The sequence below is a fragment of the Macaca thibetana genome, chromosome 13 (assembly GCF_024542745.1).
Source record: "Macaca thibetana thibetana isolate TM-01 chromosome 13, ASM2454274v1, whole genome shotgun sequence".
In the NCBI taxonomy this organism is placed as follows: domain Eukaryota; kingdom Metazoa; phylum Chordata; class Mammalia; order Primates; family Cercopithecidae; genus Macaca; species Macaca thibetana.
The window spans coordinates 83,284,350-83,304,783 of NC_065590.1; the positions used below are offsets into that span (position 1 = coordinate 83,284,350).

Sequence of the window (20,434 nt, forward strand, 5' to 3'; positions counted from 1 at the left end):
CTCTCATTGCTACAAAAAAAAGAAAAATTAGTTGGGCGTGGTGGTGTGCACTGTAGTCCCAGCTACTCAGGAGGCTGAGGTGGGAGAATCACTTGAACCCAGGAGTTCAAGGCTCCAGTGAGCTATGATTGTGACACTGCACTCTAGCCTGGGCAGCAGAGCAAGACTCTGCTTCAAACAAACACAAAAAGACTCATTTCTACCAGCAACTGAACTTGGGCAAGTGGCTTAATCTCTCTAAGCCTGTTTCCTCATCTGAGAATGAGAATAATGCTCAGCAGGGCTGCTGTGAAGAAGAAATGGAATGATGCCTTTCAGGGCATCTGCCCAGCTCCGAGCCCATGATAGCTCCTGTCTCTGGGCTTTAACTCCTGACTCCTGGAGGTTCTGACTCTGCAGAGGGCCCCTGCAGCTGCCTTTGCACCGTATAGCTCTGCTTCCTGCCACTGCACTGCCAGGAAATAATCGATAGCAGAGAATCTGGCGCAAGCTTCTGATCCTGCCTGCATTGCCCAGGTTGCCAAAGCATAACATAAAATGATAACATGGTAGAAACTACATTGCCTTCTGTCTTGCCGGGTACTGTTTCCACGTGACGCGTGATATCCCAGCATTAAGAAACGTTCTCTCCTGTTTTCAGTAGCATGCATGTGTGCTTGCTTGTGTGTGTGTTTGTGTCCATGCACAGTACGGGGAGGCAGAGCTTCCTGTCAGAAAGGGCAGTGCAGCGAAGCTGAGCCCAGCTCTTTCTCTGGTGCCCTGTGACCTCAGGAACCAGATACTCATGTCAGTGTCATAAGGGCCAGAGAGTTGAGGCATCAGAAAGACCGGGTCAGACCCCACACGCCCCCGGCAAGGTTGGGTTCCTTCTGCCACCGTGTTTGTGGAAGCAGTGAGATGCTTTCAGCTCTGAGGACTGCGTCATATCTAAGGACAAACCTGAGTTCTGGGCCTCAGGGGGATTGCTCCTCAGAGACGGCTGAAGATCTTGAGTGGACGGGGCCTAGCTGTGGGCTCAGGAGAGCTGAACCCATGAAGGAGGCAGGGGTGGGGGCTGGGGTGGAATGTAGGGGCGAGTCTGCACTCAGGCCCCCTGTTTAGGTGCCAGACTTCTCCAGGCAGGACTTGCTGGAGCATAACACCCCCCATGGCTTCCCCAGCCCTCCCCCAGCCCCAGCCCCTATGAGCCACCTCGGCGGCCTGCTGCTTTGAGCCACTCTAGAGCCTTAACTTTGTGACTCCTCCAAAGGGAAGGAGGAACCCGCCCCGCTCCCACATGGTGTCCCTGGTCTAAGGACATGCAAGTCAGGGGTGTGTGGCTGGGGGAGCAGCCAGGTTCAAGGGCACCAGGCTTTCTCCCCTTTCCCTCCTCTGGGGATTCCAGTTGGGATGAGAGGGCTGTCCACAGTCACACTACACAGACTCAATAGCAGATCAACCCTTGAATTTGTTTTTGAAAAAATAAAAACCTCCGTGGATCTTTCTTTCCCTGAAAACATGGCCTCTAAAAAACTGTAGTTCCCGTGCTTTTGTAAGATAAAATTTCAGAAAAATCTTTCCACACAAATAGCTTTTATTTGTGAAAATGCTGGATCTTTGCTGGCTCGATAGCCATTTCTGACCCTGATAGAAACAGTCGCGTCAATGGTTGGGAACTGGGAGAGGCTTGAGGAGCACCTCAGCGCCCGCCCTGCTCAGTCCCATCCCCATGGCTGTCCCGTTCTCCCTGGGGCCCGTTGGCCTCCCTGGGTCTGTCTGTGTCTCCCTAATCATACATCTTGGGCATGTCTGCCTGTCCACACTCTGCCCATTCACGTGGTGACTCTCACCTCTCTGTGTCCTCAGCAGATGTCCACTGGAGCCCTGGGACAAACAAGAGTCCTTGTGTCTGTCCTTCTGTCAGGGAGCTTTGCTGTCCACGCAGGTTGTTGGGCCTGGGGCTCCCACAGGGTCCACAAGCCAGGTTGGGCAGGAGCCTCCTTTTTCTAGAGGCAGGTGCTACTGGCCTAGTCAGGGACACAGGTCTATCTGAGATAGTCTGAAGGCAACAGACAAGAAGTGCCAAGTGGGGTCCTGAAGCACAGGCCAGTCCCTTCAGGACATGTTGCCAAAGACTCCACATCCCAGGGAAAAAGACCGAGTGCTAAACTGCCAGGCCGGGTGCTGAAGGGTGGAGGAGGGCGATGTCAGACCCCAAGGGTGCTGGCTCCTGTGTCCATTCACAGTCCCCCTCTCAAGCTTTACGCCAGGCTGTAGCTGGTCCTCCTGTGGGAAAGGAAGGAAGCCAAGGAGAAGGATGGAAGTGGTGTGGGCCCTCCCCTCTGTCCTGCCGCAGAAACCCGCGGAAGGTTTGGTGGCTGCTCCTTGTCTTCCCAACAACTCCTCTTCAATTCCTCCCCTCCCAAGTCCTGTAAATAAGCTACAACCCTGGTTCTCCAGGTGCCGTCAAGCAGTTCCCCATCCGCCTGGCCTTCCCTGACTGGGAAGTGTGCCCTTGGTATCTCTCTGTTGCAGAGCCCGAGGCCGTCACCCTGGGCAGGGAGTGGCTGATGATGGGACCACCCACTGCCTGTCCTGCGTGGGCCTGCATGATGTGTGCATGCTTGAGGACTTTATGTGGGTGAACATTGGGTGCTCATGCACATCTGCTGGGCCAGATGTGGTGATGCTGCAGCAGTGATTCCTTAGTACCTGCTTAGCCTCAGGCTCTGTGCTGGGCTCTTGGGATACAAAAAGGAATAAAACAGCCAGCCCCAGCCTTCAGGGTTCCCATAGCCTCCCCAGAAGATCAGACAGTGAGTAGATCCTCCCCATCAGTGGGGTCGGTGTTCTGGTAGGGGAAGGACCAGGTCAGAGACCTGCTCAGCATTGCCCGTGGGAGGCAAGAGCCAAAGACTCCCAGGCTTCCACCCCAGGGGGAACCATGATGCCATTCACCAAGACAGGGACACAGAAGGAGGAGCCAGCTGGGGGGACAAGATCAGTTCCGTTGAGGTTCATCGAGACTGAGTGCCAGGCTTGTGGGCTACTAGGTGGAAATGTACGCATGCCAGCGATATGCGGCTCTGGAAGTTGAGGGAAGCTCAGGCTGGAGGGGCAGCTCTAGCAGTCAACAGGCACAAGGGGTGCCTGAGTTGGGTCAGGCTAGCAGATGAGGTACTGAGGGGGCTTTGGAGAGCAAAACCAATAGGAGGTCAAGGAGGGAACCCTCACATACCACAGTCTACCAGGTGATCAAAGGAAGAAGACTGAGAAGGGGTGGCCAGGGTAAGAGAAGAAAATCCAGGAGAAAAAGGTGACCCTGAGCTAAGGAAAGAGTGTCCCAGAGGCAGGACTGTGTGACAGCAGGGACGTCTGCAGACTGGTGTTAGTCATTCCCCCAGCAGCGCACACTGTGCCTCCCTGGGTGCAGGGGACGTGCGGGGCTTACCTCCGAAGGCTCAGCCGGCTGGAGGCGTCCTGACTGGGCGTCTTTGGAGTGGAGCCGACCATGAGGATGCAGAGCCCAGCAAGGATCATGCAAGTGGGCACGGCACCGATGAGGACCTTGAGGGTGACCACTACCTCCTCTGCCTGCTTGCAGGCCCCTGCCTTGTACCCCGAGAACCTGGAGAAACATCACCCAGCCATTAGGGCAGGGCCTGCTAAGCCTGGCACCCTGAGTGGAGGTGCCCCAGATACCTCACCCCATCCCCTCCTGAAACGTGGACTTCATTTCCTGGCGAGATCAGGAGAGGAGTGTCAAGGGGACAGACAGGCTGACCTGGGAGAGTTTAGAGAAAACGGAGAATGGGGGAGCTGGCCCTCTCAGTCTCATGCGCGGAGAAACATGGGGAAATGGTTCCCCACACTCTCCAAAGAGCAGCGCTTAGCCCTCAGGCTCATGGGTGCCCCGAGCTTGGTAGGTGGGGGGCTTTGCCCTCTTCCCGCCCACTGGTCCTTGGTGCCTCTGCTGTATCCTGACCCTGGGACTCACTCCAGACTGAGGGTGGAGATGCCCAGGGCACATGCACCAGACAGCTTGGTGAAGAAGACGTAGGAGGAGTAGAAGATGGTCTCCAGGCCTGGCCCGTGATGGTGCTGCAGCTGAAAGTCATCCACCACGTCTGGCAGCATGGACCTGTGGCAGGGGCATCAAGTTAGCCCTCCTAGCCCGTTGGCCACCAGCAGCCTGTGAACTCTCTGGCGACGGAGGCCAAGGTGGATTCATCCCTGAGTTCTGTGCCCAGGACCAGACTGGCCACCAGAGAAGCAGATGGCCTGTGTGCTTGTACCCCCGCCGGCCCCTGCCGGGCCCCCCACCATTCCTACTGCCTGGTATCCTCTCAGGAGGGCTCTGAGGACAGAGCTGGTGGCCTCCATCTCCTGCACAGGCTGAGTGCAGGGGACCTGGGACAGCAGGTTGACATGAAGGAGGCGACACCCACTGTGGACACACATGAGGCCCCCACACCCAGCCTACCAGGGTAGCAGCAAGGACACAGCAATGCTCACGCCAGATACAAAGGCCACGACATAAGCCACAGGTGCTGTGGGCACAGCAGCCAGCAAGATCGCAAAGGGCACCATCGCCTGGGGAGACACACACACCAGCTGTCCCGCCACCTGCTACTTCGCGGGGCCTGCTCCTTCACACACGGCTCTTGACTGATGACCCCCGTGCCTCGCCCTGTGCTAGGCCTTGAAGACTCAAGGGAACACAGATCCACCCCGGCTCAGGTACCACGGTCACCTCCCTTGCTTCTCCCCTCCAGCCACTCCCAACCCTTAATTCCTGCGTCACTCACAGAGATCCCGAAGGCTGACATCTTCTTCCCAAAGCGCTGGAGAACCCACTCCCACAGCGGGGTGCTCAGCACGGCTGAGACCTGTGAGCAGACAGTGTCATCACGCCAGGGCCGTGCTGCCAGCGCCTTCACCCGGGACCTCAAGGCCTTGGCTTTTAGATGGGATGCCTGGCCTTGGCCTTGCACCCGATTCAAACCAGTGGCTATGAACATTGTAATCCTGGCCCCAATTCTACCCTCTGCTGGAATGCGGGTGACCAAGACCAAAGCAAAGTCCAAAATGTGGACCACCAGAACTCTGGCCACACATGTCCCCAACTCAGGGCCCCAAGTGACCTAGCCTCCACCACCCCAGGTCCCCTCACCAGGACGGTTAGCACCAGGCCCTGGACGTGGTCGTGTAGCTGGGAGGCATGTGTACAGAACAGGACCAGGTAGCTCTGCTCCACCTGAGGAGATGGACAGGAAGTGGGTATGTGCAGGGCATGGCAGGAGCTCAGAAGTCAAGGGCAAGGACAGGGTCTCGAGTCTGGCCTCTCCATTGGGACTTTGACTTGCTGCTACCATCATACAGTCCCTTCCCCCACAAAGGACACTTGTCACCAACACAGAGATAAACACCACTCCTAGGCCACCCTCATCACCTGCACAGCTGTGATCAGGTGGACTTGACTACGCTTCCGGTAATGTGAGAGGAAATCACCCGGACACTGTCAGCCTCCTAGTGCCCAGGCCCTGGCCCTCCAGTCCCACATGCCCTACCGGGATCTCCCTCCCAGCACCAGCCCCTCTGAGCCATGTGCCAGCCATAGGTTTCTCCCTGTAAAACTCAAGCTGAGACTGCACCCTGAACCTAGCAAGGTCTGCATGGCCAGCGCCAAGCCTGTTGGGGGCAGCTGGCCAGAGGTACCTGAACAGCAGCAGAGATGAACAGGAAGGAGATCACCAGCTTCAGGTAGGGCGGGTGCCGGGTAGTGAGGCCCAGCCCAGCCAGGAAACTCAAGCCTGGGCCTGAGGCTGGGGTGGAGGGGTCTGCAATGCAGGAGGGTGGCACCTTGGCTTCGCAGAGTTCAAAACCAAAACCCACCCCCGAGCAGAGCCCTGTCCCCAGCTTCTGCTTCCCTCCTCACCACACCCCATACCTGGCCGCTCCTTCACCCCTAGGCACAGTAAACTGCTGCACACGGGGTAAGTCACCGCAACCATGGCGGCCGCAATGTAGTAGAGACGGGCCTGTGGGACAGGACAGGACTGGGGTGGGTGATGTCTTCAACCCCTGGAGGTGGTGACACCTGAGGGGCGGGGCAGGACTGCCTCCCAAATGGAGAGGAGGGAGGCACAGCCCAAGCCCAGGACATTGGGTCCCCACCTCCCAATCACCCCACAGGACAGCACACTCTCCGGGCCCGGGCTGCTCCTTCCACGTACCCCCCCTGCTGACCCTGTGTTCCCTGCATGGCAAAGAGGACACTGATGCCCCAGGAGCCAGAGTGCTCCCTCCCACATTCTATGAAGCAAACATTGACTGCTGCTGCCTTCTGCATGCTAGGCCCCGAGGCTCCAGTGATGAATAAGTGAGCCCTGTCCATCCACAGGGCTCAGTGTGGGGAGGAAGACAGATCCAGGAGCAGGCGGTTACAGCATGGTGAGATACATGGTAACTCAGATTAACGGAGGAAGCAGGGCCAGGCGCGGTGGCTCATGCTTGTCATCCCAGCACTTTGGGAGGCCAAGGTGGGTGGATTATTTGAGGTCAGGAGTTCCAGACCAGCCTGGCCAACATAGACCCCATCTCTACTAAAAATACAAACATTTAGCTGGGCGTGGTGGTGGGTGCCTGTCATCGTAGCTACTCAGGATGCTGAGGCAAGAGAATCACTTGAACTGGGGAGGCAGAGGTTGCAGTGAGCCGAGATCACACCACTGCACTCCAGCCTGAGCAACAGAGCGAGACTCTCGTCTCAAAAAAAAAAAAAAAAAAAAAAAAAAGATTAATATAGGAAGCAGGGCCGGGAATGGTGGCTCATGCCTGTCATTCCAGCTCTTTGGGAGGCTGAGGCAGGTGGATCCCTTGAGCCCAGGAGTTCAAGATCAGCCTGGGCAACATGGTGAAACCCTGTATCTACCAAAGAAAATACAACAATTACCCAGGTGTGGTGGTGTGCACCTGCAGTCCCAGCTACTAGGGAGGCTGAGGCGGGAGAATCGCTTGAGTCTGGGAGGTTGGGGTTGCAGTGAGCTGTGATTGCACCATTGCACTCCAGCCTGGGTAGCAGAGTAAGACCCTGCCTCTGTATATATAGGAAGCAGGACAGTGCTACCTGTCATTCAGGGAAGAATACGTGTGCATTAAAATGCCTATAAACACATGCACAAGAACGACAGCCAGAGCCAGTTCGGGAGAGGCTGCCTCTGGGGAGAGGAGCAGGGAGAGGGGGCGGGGCAGGGCGCTTGTCCTGTGCAGCCACCCTGGGCCTCATGTGCTGAAGAGCATTGCCCCTGGGGTTCAATGCTCTGCTGTTACTGTCTTGAGATTTTTTTTTTTTTTTTTTTTGAGACAAGAGTCTCTTTCTATCGCCTAGGCAGATCGCAGTGGCGCAATCTCAGCTCACTGCAACCTCTACCTCCTGGGTTCACGCGATTCTTCTGCCTCAGCCTCCCGAGTAGCTGGGATTACAGGCGCACACCACCACGCCCAGCTAATTTTTTGTGTATTTTTAGTAGAGACTGGATTTCACTATGTTGGCCAGAATGGTCTGGAACTCCTGACCTCGTGATCCGCCCGCCTCAGCCTCCCAAAGTGCTGGGATTACAGGCGTGAGCCACCACTGTGATCCCAGCAGTGGCTCACGCCTGTAATCATGAGGATCTACCTTTCTAACAAGGTCCCAGGAGTTGATGCTGCTGGTCCAGGGACCACACTAAGATCTGTGCCTCTCTGCCTTTGTATAAATCTGAAATATTAAAAACAAGCACAGGCCAGGTGTGGGGGCTCACGCCTGTAATCCTAGCACTTTGGGAGGCCGAGGTGGGCGGATCACCTGAGGTCAGGAGTTCGAAACCCAGCCTGGCCAAAGTGGCCAAACCCCATCTCTACTAAAAATACAAAAATTAGCCAGGTGTGGTGGCGGGCGCCTTTAGTCTCAGCTACTCAGGAGGCTAAGGCAGGAGAATGGCCTGAACCCGGGAGGCGGAGGTTGCAGTGAGCCGAGATTGCGCCCCTGCACTCCAGCCTGGGCAACAGATAAGATTCCGTCTCAAAAAAAAAAAAAAAAAAAAGCACAAAAGGCCAAGACAGCAGGGTACAGGGCACACAGAGGGGAGGCCTACATGAAGGCTGTGGAGGGTGGCCCATGTCCAGTCCTGAAAGCGAGGGCCACCCATGCTCAAACTCCTTTCAAAGGGCACCTGACCGCACAGGGGAGGTGGCGGGAGGCAGGGATGCGTGTAGGAGGCGGAGGCAGCAGTTGTGGGGTAGGGAGGGAGCTGGTGGCACGGGCCAGGGCATGGCAGTGGGGTACAAGATGGCTGGATGCATCCCAGAAGACTTTTGGCCTAAAAAATGGGCAGGATTCAGTCATAGGTTGGAGGGTTGAGAGAGGGGAGAAGAGGACAGTGCTGGAGGATGATAATGTCATTACTTGAGGAAAGAGGGGGAAGTAGAAAAAGAGAAGGTAAATGTGGTGGATAAAATAGAGGTGTATCTGCTCAATGCTCGAGGGACCTGCTGTGAAAGGGAAGGAAGGGGCTTCTCCCTCTCCACCATTTCACACTGGGGGTTGGGGGCTCCCCCCGGTCAGGGCTGGGGCAGGGAGCACGGGTCATAGGAAGGGCTTTGGCTCCAGGAGGACACCAGACCCCTCTGCTGCCCCTCCCCTAGCCTGCCCTGCAGCTTTCCCCACCCTCGCCCCACCTCTGGGGCCGGCCTCCTCCACTGCAGGTGGCCCAGGTGGCCAGGCCAGTGTCTGTTCTATTTTACGTCTAGAAGGAACCCAGGAGGAGGCAGGTTAGCAGAGGACATTAGATTTGGGGGCCATCTGTTCAACTGGAGGAGCAGGGAAGGAATGAGGGGGGGCAGTGAGCCCCCTAAAAGACAGCAAAGCGGTGTGGGCTGGAGAACCAGTCCTAGAGGAAGGAGGTGACCTTGCAGAGGGGACCCCAGGTTTGGGGCCTGGCCATCCAGTGCACTTACCGCATTGGGGGAGACGGTGACTGGCCCCGGGGTCACAGTGGCCTCGCACCTGTGGTGTTTGTGGGCGCCAGACACGATGAGCCCGTGGACAGTGGCCCCCATCAGTGTTCCCGCCATCTCCACAGTCATGCCTGGAAACAGAGCGCTGCTTACGGTGACTGAGAGGGAGTAGGGTACCAGGGGCAGTTCCCTCCCCGGAACCCGAAACCCATGGCTGCACTTACGGTAGGCAGTGGCCGAGTCGCGCTCCCTTGGGCAGGGGGTCAGCAGCATGGTGAGTGCCGTGTAGGGTACCTGGAAGAACTGGGGTGCCGGCAGAGCTTAGAACCGCCCCCAGCTTTGCCTGGTGACAGCTGGCAACCTCCCCAATCCTGGGTGTCATATCCCGGCACCCACAGGCCAACCCGACATATCCCAGCTGGCCACCTGAAGTCGAAGCTAGGGGCCCAAAGGCAGGAGGGGGCAGCCAGCCCCGCGCAAGGCCAGCGAGAGCCAATGGCATGGTCCAGGCACAGGCGGGTGGGGAGGGCAGTGACCCTGCCCCCACAGCACACTTCAGAGTGGCCACGGCAAGCAATGGGCTTCGCCAGAGCACAGGCCCAGGAAGGGGCCCTGCTTACCGTGGCCAGGCCCTGGAACAGGCAGTAGAAGGTGGTGTACCAGAGGCCTCGCAGGCTGGTGAAGGGGGGCAGGAACCACAGGAAGAAGTAGGCCAGGGCGATGAAGGGGGTGCAGCCCAGCACCCTGCGGAAGCACAGCCAAGGTGAAGCGGTCCCTGGACCAGGACAGGGGGACACGAAGGGCCCAGCCTGGAGGAACCTCACCCCTTCTCGGCCCCTTGAGAATCTCTAGGCTGAGGCTCCCTGGGTGGGAGCCAAGAGCAGGGGAGAAGTGGCCGATGGGCCATGCAGGCAGTGGGCGGCCACTCCTCGTGGGAGCTCCGGCTGCACACTCGGTGCCGCTGGTGCCACTCCCTGTGTGGACACTGGGACACTGAGTTGTACTTCCTCTGTGAGGCCTCGCGTGGGCTCCATCCCACCCATCCCACACTCAGAGCCCCAGGCCAGGCCTGGGAGTCTTGGAGGCTTCATCCAGCCCCATTCCATCTGGGGAGGGAGAGTCCCCATGAGTGTCTCTGAACTCCTTATCACTCATAGTCGGTCCCCAGTGCAACTGCGACATTATCCAGGCTTGTTTCCTAACCACCCAGCGGGTTTCTGCTAGAAAACAGGACTGTGACAAACAGCGACCAGAGGGCCAGGACCAGGTGCCTGGATCCTAAGGACTGAGCGGTTGCTCACCAAGGCATGAGCCGTCCAGACCCCGTCCTCTGGCTCCTGTTGATGAAGAACCCAGCCACAGGGTCAGCCGCTGCCCCAGACACTTTTCCCCCAAACAGAACAAGTGACACCTGGGCGGCAGGGATCTGAAACAGACAGGGGAGGGGATAAGGAGCTGAGGCCTGGCAGCAGCCGAGAGCCCATCCAGGCCTGCCTGCCATCAGGAGGGGGGCCTGGGAACCAGGACTGGCCGGGGCAGAGCCGCAGTGTCAGGGGCTCCTCAGCCTTCCCCAGGACGCTGATCCCAGGGGAGGGAGCTGAATGCTGCCGCCCTGCACACTCCGCCACTGCGGAGAGGACTCCAGGGCCCTCATCTGGAGCTGGCTCAGAGCAAGGAGGGTGCCTCTGGGCTGACAGAGGTGGACACTGTGTTTCACAATGGAAAGGATTCATTGTTTTTTCTGACTATGTAAATAATACACTAATTAGAAAAACATTCAAACAATGTGGGAAAATACTAAGCGAAGCTCATCTGAAATCCCAGCATCCCGAGACAACTGCCAGAATCGTTTTGATGATCAGCCGTTCATAGGCTTCTTCGTGTGTGCCCGAGATTGATCAGTTTATATAAATGGGATCATATCAGAGTGTCATCTTAAACATTCGTGGATACCTCATTTCATTTATTATTATTATTTTTTAATTGAGACAGGGCCTTTCTCTGTTGCCCAGGCTGGAGTGCAGTGGCACCGTCTTAGCTCACTGCAGCCACCGCCTCTCGGGCTCAGGTGATTCTTCCACCTCAGCCTTCCAAGTAGCTGGGACCACAGGCACATGCCACTATGCCCAGCTAATTTTTGTATTTTTAAATTTTTTGTGGAGGTGGGGTTTTGCCATGTTGCCCAGGCTGGTCTTGAATACCTGAGTTTAAATGGTCCTCCCGCCTTGACCTCCCAAAGTGCTGGGATTACAGGTGTGAGCCACCACACCGGGCTGGATACCTCATTTTTTTATTGTTGGTTTTTGTTTTGTTTTGTTTTTGAGAGGGAGACTTGCTCTGTTGACCAGGCTGGAATGTGGTGGTGCAATCTCGGCTCACTGCCACCTCCACCTCCCGGGTTCAAGCGATTGTCCTGCCTCAGCCTCTCGAGTAGCTGGGACTACAGGTGTGTGCCACCATGCCCGGCTAATTTTTGTATATTTAGTAGAGATGGGGTTTCACCATATTGGCCAGGCTGGTCTTGAACTCCTTATCTCAAGTGATCCTCCCTCCTCAGCCTTGAAAAGTGCTGGGATTACAGCTGTGAGCCACCATGCTTGGCTGGATACCTCATTTTAAAAATTGGGTTTTACTTACCCTCCATTCTCCATCATTCCCTCCTGTAGGCAACATTAACGAGTTGGTGTAGATCCTTCTAGAATTTTCTCCATGCTCACATTTTAAACATGGACAAATACATATATACGTACATATCCATCCACACACACACATGGAGCCTTTGATTTGCTAAAATGGGATCATTTTATATACTCTTCTCTAAAACTAATTTTCTTTTTCACCAGAGCGTCATGGAAATCGCTGTAAGTCAACTGGTATAGATCATTCTTTTGAATGGCTGCATGACAGTCTATTTGATAGTGAGGTTAGTCCAATCTGTTGGCTTCTGTGGGCCACATTAGAAGAAGAATTGTCTTGGTGAGGCACGGTGGCTCATGCCTGTAATCCCAGCACTATGGGAAGCTGTGGTGGATGGATCACCTGAGGCCAGGAGTTTGAGACCAGCCTGACCAACATGGCGAAACCCCGTCTTTACTAAAAATACAAAAATAAGCTGTAGGCCGGGCATGGTGGTTTACACCTATAATCCCAGCACTTTGGGAGGCTGAGGCAGGTGGATCACGAGGTCAGGAGTTGAAGACCAACCTGGCCAGCATGGTGAAACCCTGTCTCTACCAAAAATACAAAAAATTAGCCAGGCATGGTGGCATGCACCTGTAATCCCAGCTACTCTGGAGGCTGAGGCAGGAGAATTGCTAAACCCGGGAGGCGGAGGTTGCAGTGAGCCAAGATTGTGCCATTGCACTCCAGCTTGGGTGACAGAGTGAGACTCCGTCTCAAAAAAAAAAAAAAAAAAAGTAGCCGATCGTGGTGGTGTGCACCTGTAATCCTAGCTACTTGGGAGGCTGAGGCATGAGAATTGCTTGAACCCGGGAGGCGGAGGTTTCAGTGAGCCGAGATCACACCACTGCACTCCAGCCTGGGTGACAGAGGGAGGCTCTGTCTCAAAAAAAAAAAAAAAAAAAAAAAAAGAATTGTCTTGGGCCACATATAAACACATAAAATACACTAACACTAATGATAGCTAATGAGCTAAAAAAAAAAAAACACAAAAAAATTCATAATGTTTTAAGAAAGTTTACAAATTTGTGTTGGACCACACTCAAAGCCGTCCCGCCGTGGGTTGGACAGGCTTGGTCTATTATGTGGCTATGGCATAGCTTACTTAGCCAACTGCTTCTATATTGTTGGGGATCCACATTGTTTCTCATTTTCCCACTACAAACAGGCTGCAGTAAACATCCTTGAGGACCTTGCCCTCATTAGCTTCTGGCTTTTTGTTAAGCTTGAGTCAGATGCGATGCCTACAAGGATGGTGGGAGCAGAAGCAGAGGTGGGGGTGGAAGGACCAGACCCCAAGGAAGATGCCAGCAGAGACTGGGCAGCTGCCCACACTTACCTGTGCTATATCAAGCAGGAAGAGCTGCAGGTAAAAGGCTGTGGCGCTAGAGGCTATCTGGTTGGGGACCCCACCAATGCCATAGCACACCTTCGTACAGAATGAGAGGCGACTGGCTCTGCTGTCCTGGAGGAGACACAGGAACTAAGCCTCCCAACAGACACAAAACAGGTCCCCACACCCTATGACTTCAGTACACGTCCTGAGTCCCTGTGATGTCTTCAGGGCTTTTCCAGCAACCTCTCAGCCCCATTTTGCCCCCATGTCATCCTAAGAGGAAGTGAGACAGAAGAGAAAAAAGATCTTAAACCATGACCTCTAAACATTTCCAGGGGCACGTTCTTCTGGACCTCTTACCCTGGGCTTCCTGCTGAAGCCGCCGTCATTTACTGAGTCAGCACGGCTGTGTAAGCTGCAGGTCAGGAGACCTGGGCTTGAGCCTGCCTTTGTCACCTACCCCTCTATGTGACCTTGAGTAAATCACATTATCTCTCCAAGCCTGTTTTCCTCATCTGTCAAATGCTACATCCCTGCCAATTTCACAAGGTTGTTTCATGAATAAAGGAGGCGGTAGCTCATTTACCCATAGCCTGCCTGCCCACAGCCCTCCAGGGATGCCTGGCAGGCGTCTCAGCTTAGCATGGTCTACATACAGCTCCTGATGGCTATCCCATTGTCTAATCCAGCTCCTAGCAAATGGCACCGCTGGTCCCCTAAGGGGCTCAGGCCACAAACTTAGGAGTCATCTTTGATTCTTCTTTCCAATTCTTGTCTGTCAGTGAGTGCCTCCTAAGTGGCTTCTCTGTGTCTGCCCTTGCTCCCTACAATCCACACCACCCAGCAGCCAGTGCTCTTGTAATAACGTAAATTGCACGGTGGCCCATCGCTATAAACCCAGCACTTTGGGAGGCGGAGGTAGGTGGATCGCTTGAGCCCAGGAGTTCAAGACCAGCCTGCCCAACATGACGAAACCCCATCTCTACTAAAAACACAAAACTTAGCCAGGCATAGTGGCTGGCTGTAATCCCAGCTACTCAGGAGGCTGAGGCAAGAGAATCGCTTGAACCTGGGAGGCAGATATTGCAGTGAGCTGAGATTGGCGCCACTGCACTCCAGCCTGGGCAACAGACACTCAGTCACAAATAAATAATCAGATCCCATCTCCTCTCTGATTAAAGCCCTCTGACGGCTTTGCTATTGCAGGTTTTTTTTTTTGTGATATGTGTGTGTGTGTGTGTGTGTGTTTTGTTTGTTTCCAGATCCATGGTATTCAGTCAATGCCATTGCAGTTTGAACAAAACTCCAAGTCCCGATCATGGCTAAGCAGTCCACCCAGTTGGCCCCCTACCCACCTCACCTCAAATAGCTCTCCTTCAGCCACACCGGGCTCCTTCCTATTCCTCAAAATCATCAAGTCTGTTGCTGCCTCAGGGCCTTTGCACTTCCCATTCCTCTGCCTGGAAGGTGACTCCTTGTCATTCTGGTTTGACACCAGCTTAAATGTCACCTCCTTCAAGAGGCATTCCCTAACCACTCACCTCTCTCAGTTGTACTTAGCGCCTGCTATGTTCTCATTTAGTTCCTGCCTCTCCCTACACGAGTGTAAGCTCTCTGAGAGCATGAACTCTTTTATTTATCATGGTGTTTCCAGTACCTAGAAAAAAGCTTGGTATACAGTAGGTGCTCAGTATATATCTGTTGAAGCAAGAAATTGGCCATGAAGACCCTGTGTAAAGTGCTGTTTCTTTGGAAGAAGCTGGGCATCTTTTCTCATCCTTTGCTGGGGGCCGGAGGGAGTGGAGATGACACGGCTTCACTCGTTTCCACATCTTGCAGGACACCCCAGCAGGCTCTTGTGAAGGGAAGGTCTCCCCAGATAAGGGATTATCACACTTTGCACACTCTTCCTACCCACAGGGGAAAACCACACTGGGGGCAGGAGGATTCTTTCCTGACATTTGTGTGAACATCATTTCAGCTTCCAGAAAAATTTAAGAACAGGCAGAATTCAACGTGACAGTCCCCCTCTCCCCCAGTGGGGACTCTTGTATCCCCCAAAACGGGCCTAGCAAGTTTTTCGAACTTTAGAAATAACTTCCAAGTGAAGCCAGGAATATGGTCCCGTCTTGCCGTCTCGAGGATGACAGTTTTACTGAAAGCCATAAAAGTCCTGCACAGCTGGACAGTGAGCTGTACAAGGAGAAGCCCCTTGGGAGGGGCGGCTCCGGGTGAGAGGCGCAGCGCTGCTGTCTGTAGCTGCGTGACCCAGGGCAGGCACCTCGGCCTCTGCGCATCGGTGTCTGGAGCGACCGGGGCTGCCACCCCTCAGAGAGGATTCCACGCCGACGCCGCGTCACTGGCAATGCGAGTGTTTCCCTCTTGCTGTTAATCTCACCCTGAATTTCTAAGTTTCCCTGGGAAGTGAGAGTCCCCGGAGAGCCCCTTCATCTCACCTCACTTTCTTGTGGGACGCAATCCTGTGCTCCGAGGTGCCTGGTAGGACGCCCTGAACCAGGCTGGGGGCTGAGGTGTCAGGGGAGGCCACAGAACGCCCTGGGCACTAGCAGGGAGCAGGCGCACTCAGTGAGACCTAGGAGGCCCCAGGCCCCTTGCCCCGTCCAGCACAGCCCCGCTGGCCAGCACGGCCCAGCGCATCAGGCAACGGACAAGGGGCCCCGAAGACCCCGCCGCTCCCACCTGCCCTCCTCCCTTCTTGTCGGAGCCCATGGCCAGGACCTTCCCTGAGGCAGCCTCCAAGGGGAGCCTGGTGCCCGGCGAGACCAGGTTCTGGGAGGGAGGCCGAGGCCACAGCAGCTGCCTGAGGTCGGGAAGGACGCAGCCTCCCCAGGCGCTTCAGAAAGCCCTGCCTGCCCAGAGCTCGGGACTCCGGCAGGACCTGCGGTGGCACGGACAAGACCCCTAAGCCGGGAATCAGGACAGCAGGGACCACGCATCCCCAAGCTGTTTCCTTGGCTAGGGCTAGGCTTCCCGTCCTAGTTTCTATCCGGCGCCGGCACCTCCCGGCCTCCCCGCTCCCAGCCGTGTAACCCCGCGAGGGCAGCCCCTGAGCCGGCAGGTTTGGGCCGAGCCCCGCCGGGCTGCACCCACCTGGAAAAGGGGCTACGAGGCGACGCCCTCGAGCTCCCCAGGGGCGCAGCCCCTTCCCGGCCCGCGCCGCCCCGCTCACCTCTCGCCCTCGCCTGGCGCTCCCCGGGCCGGGCTCCCGGACGTGCGGCTCCGGTTGCGGGGACCCCTCGGTGGCTGGTGCAGGGGGCGCCGCCATTGCCACCGCAGCGCCGCCCGCGGCCGTTGCCCTCGGGGTTATCGCCCTTGGGAGGGGCGGCTCCAGGCGAGGGGCGCGGCGCGAGTGGACGCTGGCAACGCGGGGGAAACGCAGAAACCGCGAGGGGCACCGTTTCTTTTGCTTCTCCAAAGGGCAACAGCGAAGAGCCAGAATCCGCGGGGGTAAAGGCCCGGCAGGTCCTCAGGACCGCTCTCCTTGGGGCGGATCCCCGAGGGGCGTGAGCGGCCCTGAGCGCTAAGGGCTCCGCCAGACCGCTGGGGTGACCGCGGTCAAGCAGCAGCTCCCCCGCAAAATGAAGCAAGAGGCCCGCTCGTTCAGGCTGGACCATGGCTGAACAGGCATTCCGGCGGCTACACATGACGCCCAACGCCTGAAATACACATTGTCCAGTCTCCTATACAGACCACGGGATGGCCAGTAACTAAGTTCTGGCCAGCGAATAAAAGCAGGTGGCACAGACAATATTCCAGAAAAGTCCTTAAAAGGGAAGGCGGGTGACAGCAGGTAGCTAGTCAGACTGGAACAGGGCAGGAGAGGGCCACGCTTCCAGCCAGGAGCCTCAGGCAACCATCAGGCGACAGTCAGGCGGTTGTTATGCTCCCTCTAAAATGATAATTGATCCAGCGGGGCCAGGGAAAGGCCGTCTCCCAAAAGAGAGAGAAAACCTGAAACTCGTGATCAGCTTCTCGGTAAGATCTCAGGAGCTGCGCAAGTGAGCTTACACAAATTGCGGAGTTGAACTGACATGTGATCCTCCAAGGACACTGGACTGGTAAGGGAAGAAGGCCTCCAGTGAGCATGGGTACAACTCCAGGAAACGCAGTGTGCACACTCCCCTCCCAAGTGCTGGCAGGCCACTGTCCATGCAGACAGGCCCCCCAAGAGAAGAATCAGGGGAGAAGGGATGCAAGACCCCAGAAGTATGCCAATGTATAAGACCTCAGGTCAAAAGGTCAAACTGTGTACTTGTCTTTCAGGTCACCTGCTTGGTCCTCTTCCAAGTGTACTTTCCTTCCTTTCATTTCTGCTGTAGAGCTTTTTAATAAACTTTTACTCCTGCTCTAAAACTTGCCTCAGTCTCTCCTTCTGCCTTATGCCCCTCAGTGGAATTCTTTCTTCTGAGGAGGCAGGAACTGAGGTTGCTGCAGACCCATATAGATTCCTTCCCACTTACATATTTTAGTGCCACGTGACTCAGATACCGTCCACCAGTAACAAGGGCACACATTAACTGAAAATGCATCATAGACCTATAATATAAAACTCCTATGAAAAAACAGGAGAAAGGACCAGGTACGGTGGCTCACGCCTGTAATCCCAGCTACTTGGGAGGCTGAGGCAAGAGAATTGCTTGAACCTGGGAGACGAAAATTGCAGTGAGCTGAGATCGTGCCATTGCACCTCCAGCCTGGGCGACAGAGGGAGACTCCATCTCAAAAACAAAAACAAAAACCAACCAAACACAAAAAACCCAGGAGCGACTCTTCATCATACTGGGCCAGGCAATCGTTTCTTAGGACGCCAAAAGCACAAGCTGGATGAACTACGAAAGTTTTCAAAACGAAAACCTTTGTGCTGTAAACAATTCCAACAAGTGGGTATAAAGACAACCCACAGAATGGGAGGAAAGGGATTTGTACGGGCATCAACTTTCACAACTTAACAATTAAAAGACAATCCAATTCTCAAATGGGCAAAGAATCTGGATATTTCTCTAAAGATATACAAATGAACAGTAAGCACATGGAAATACAAATCGAAACTACAGTGAGATACCATTTCATATCCACAGGGTGGCCGTAATTAAAATGAGACAAGTACTGGGGAGGATGTGGAGAAATCAGAACCCCTATATGCTGCTAGTGGGAATAGAAACTAGGGATGGTCCTTTGGGAAAGTTTGGCAATCTCTCAAAGTAAAACGTGGAATTACCACATGACCCGCAATTTCAGTCTTAGGTGTATACACCCTTCAGAAATGAAAACATGTTCACATAAAATCTTGAACACGAATGTTCATTAGCAGCATTCATATATATATACACACACACATATATATGTGTATATATATGCCAAAGAGGACACAAGCCAATGTCCATCAGGTTATGAATGAATAAATATAATGTGGTATAGCCATACAATGGACTACTATTGGGCAAGAAAAAGGAATGAAGGACCAATGCATGCTACAACACAGATGAACCTTGATGACAGTATGCTAAATAAAAGCAGCCAGTCACAAAAGATTACAAGTCGTATGATTCCATTTATGTCAAATGTCTAGAATAGGCAAATATAGAGAGACAGAATGTATATTTGTATTTGCCTGGGACTGGGCTAGGGAGTGACTGCTAATGTGTATGGGGTTTTAGAATGGATGAATATTTTCTAAAATTAAATTGTGATGGTTGTACAACCTTATAAATACACTAAAACCCATTGAATTGTATACTTTATTTTTATTTATTTATTTTTTTGAGACAGAGTCTTGTTTTGTTGCCCTGGCTGGAGTGCAGTGGCACGATCTCGGCTCACTGCAACCTCACCTCCCGGGTTCAAGTGATTCTCCTGCTTCATCCTCCCGAGTAGCTGGGAATACAGGCATGTGCCACCACGCCCGGCTAATTTATATATTTGTAGTAGAGATGGGCTTTCACCATGTTGGCCAGGCTGGTCTTGAACTCCTGATCCTCAGGTGATCCACCTCTGCCTCCCAAAGTGCTGGGATTACAGTGAGCCATTCGCCTTGCCTGAATTGTATACTTTAAATGGGTGAATTGCACAGCATGTAAATCACGTCAATAAAGCTGTTTAAATTTAAAAGGGAAGGAATCTGCTTCTTCCTACTGGCTGAAATACAAATGTGTTGGCTGGTGCCAGTGCAACTACCTTGAGACCCCAAGTTTACAGAGTGATGAGACTGGCAGATCAACAGTACAGCAATCTGATGATTTTATGAGGTTGATCTACCAGCCCTGAACTGCTTCCCTCTGAACTTTTGCATGGGAAATAGAATTTGACCTTGTAAGCAACTATTTTTCTGGATTTTCTGTCATAGCTAAATCTAATCCTAAAGGATACACTACCCAGTTTAGAGCAAGTCATTCCATTTTATGTCTTAATTCCTTAATCTACAAAATGGGTACATTTTGTTTCCCTAATTGCAAATACAAAGAAAGGTTAGATAATGCATGCGCTAAATATTTAATTCCTTGGAAGTTAAACATAAACTAAAGCCAAAGTTTCTTCAGATAATCTACTTCTATAATTTGTGTTTTTTTTTTCCTTTTTGTGAAGAATAGGATCTTGCTATGTTGCCCAGACTGCTCTCGAACTCGTGAGCTCAAGCTATATTCCTGCCTCTGCCTCCTTAAGTGTTGGGAATTACAGGTGTGAGCCACTGAGCTCAGCTAGGTAACCTACTTTCAAGCACATCCTATTGATATGCATTTTTAATAGGTTTGGAAATACTGCATTCTCAACACTTGTGCTTTGTTGTTTATACTACTGCAATTTTAAGTTTGAAAGGCAGCAGGTGAAAACAATTTTAAAAATTAGAAAATGACCAGGCGTAGTGGCTCACACCTGTAATCCCAGCACTTTGGGAGGCTGAGGTGAGTGGATCACCTGAGGTCAGGAGTTCAAGACCAGCCTGACCAACATGGTGAAATCCCGTCTCTACTAAAAAAATACAAAATTAGCCAGGCGTGGTGGTGGGCTCCTTTAATCCCAGCTACTCGGGAGGCTGAGGGAGGAGAATCACTTGAACCTGGGAGGTGGAGGTTGCAGTGAGCTGAGATCGCGCCATTGCACTCCAGCCTGGGCAACAAGAGTGAAACTCCGTCTCAAAAAAAAAAAAAATAACTTTTTTGGACAGCAAAAAATGTAATTATAATAAAAGGCATTTCCCTAACAGTTATTATTCTATTTAAAGTGACGGTAAGTTCATAATGTAATTTTTAATGTAAAAGACAAATAAATTAGATTTCAATAAAGTAGGATTAAAATAAAAAAGGCAGCTGCCTTTTAATTAAAACAAGACTAAAAGCTGCTACACTAAAAAATATCTGAAAGGATGCACATCAAAATGTTACTAGTAGTTTTTAATTTCTAAATTTTATTTTTTACTTTTTC

At 53.4% G+C, this 20,434-nt stretch overlaps 2 protein-coding genes across 2 annotated transcripts in view; both read right to left on the bottom strand.

Annotated features, from left to right (window-relative positions):
* Positions 1–20,434, bottom strand: part of FKBP1B (FKBP prolyl isomerase 1B) — a 132,074-nt gene that overhangs the window by 43,110 nt on the left and 68,530 nt on the right. The gene's annotated exons all lie outside the window — the stretch shown is intronic.
* MFSD2B (MFSD2 lysolipid transporter B, sphingolipid) lies at positions 1,576–16,280 on the bottom strand. The gene is made up of 14 exons (XM_050753698.1): positions 16,185–16,280; positions 12,998–13,123; positions 10,281–10,405; positions 9,600–9,723; positions 9,204–9,282; positions 8,980–9,110; positions 5,930–6,020; positions 5,698–5,819; positions 5,153–5,236; positions 4,788–4,868; positions 4,463–4,572; positions 3,977–4,120; positions 3,431–3,607; positions 1,576–2,265 (listed from the first exon to the last, which is right to left on the bottom strand). Exons 1-14 carry the CDS (start codon positions 16,278–16,280, stop codon positions 2,241–2,243), a joined length of 1,515 nt encoding a protein of 504 aa, XP_050609655.1. The 3' UTR covers positions 1,576–2,240.

Coding starts and splice junctions, on each gene's coding strand:
- MFSD2B (XM_050753698.1), bottom strand. CDS start 16,280: ATGGCGGCGCCCCCTGCACCAGCCACCGAGGGGTCCCCGCAACCGGAG. Junction 10,406..12,997: donor TCCTGCTTGATATAGCACAG/GTAAGTGTGGGC, acceptor TGTCTGTTTCAG/ATCCCTGCCGCCCAGGTGTC. Junction 9,283..9,599: donor TGTTCCAGGGCCTGGCCACG/GTAAGCAGGGCC, acceptor CCGGCACCCCAG/TTCTTCCAGGTACCCTACAC.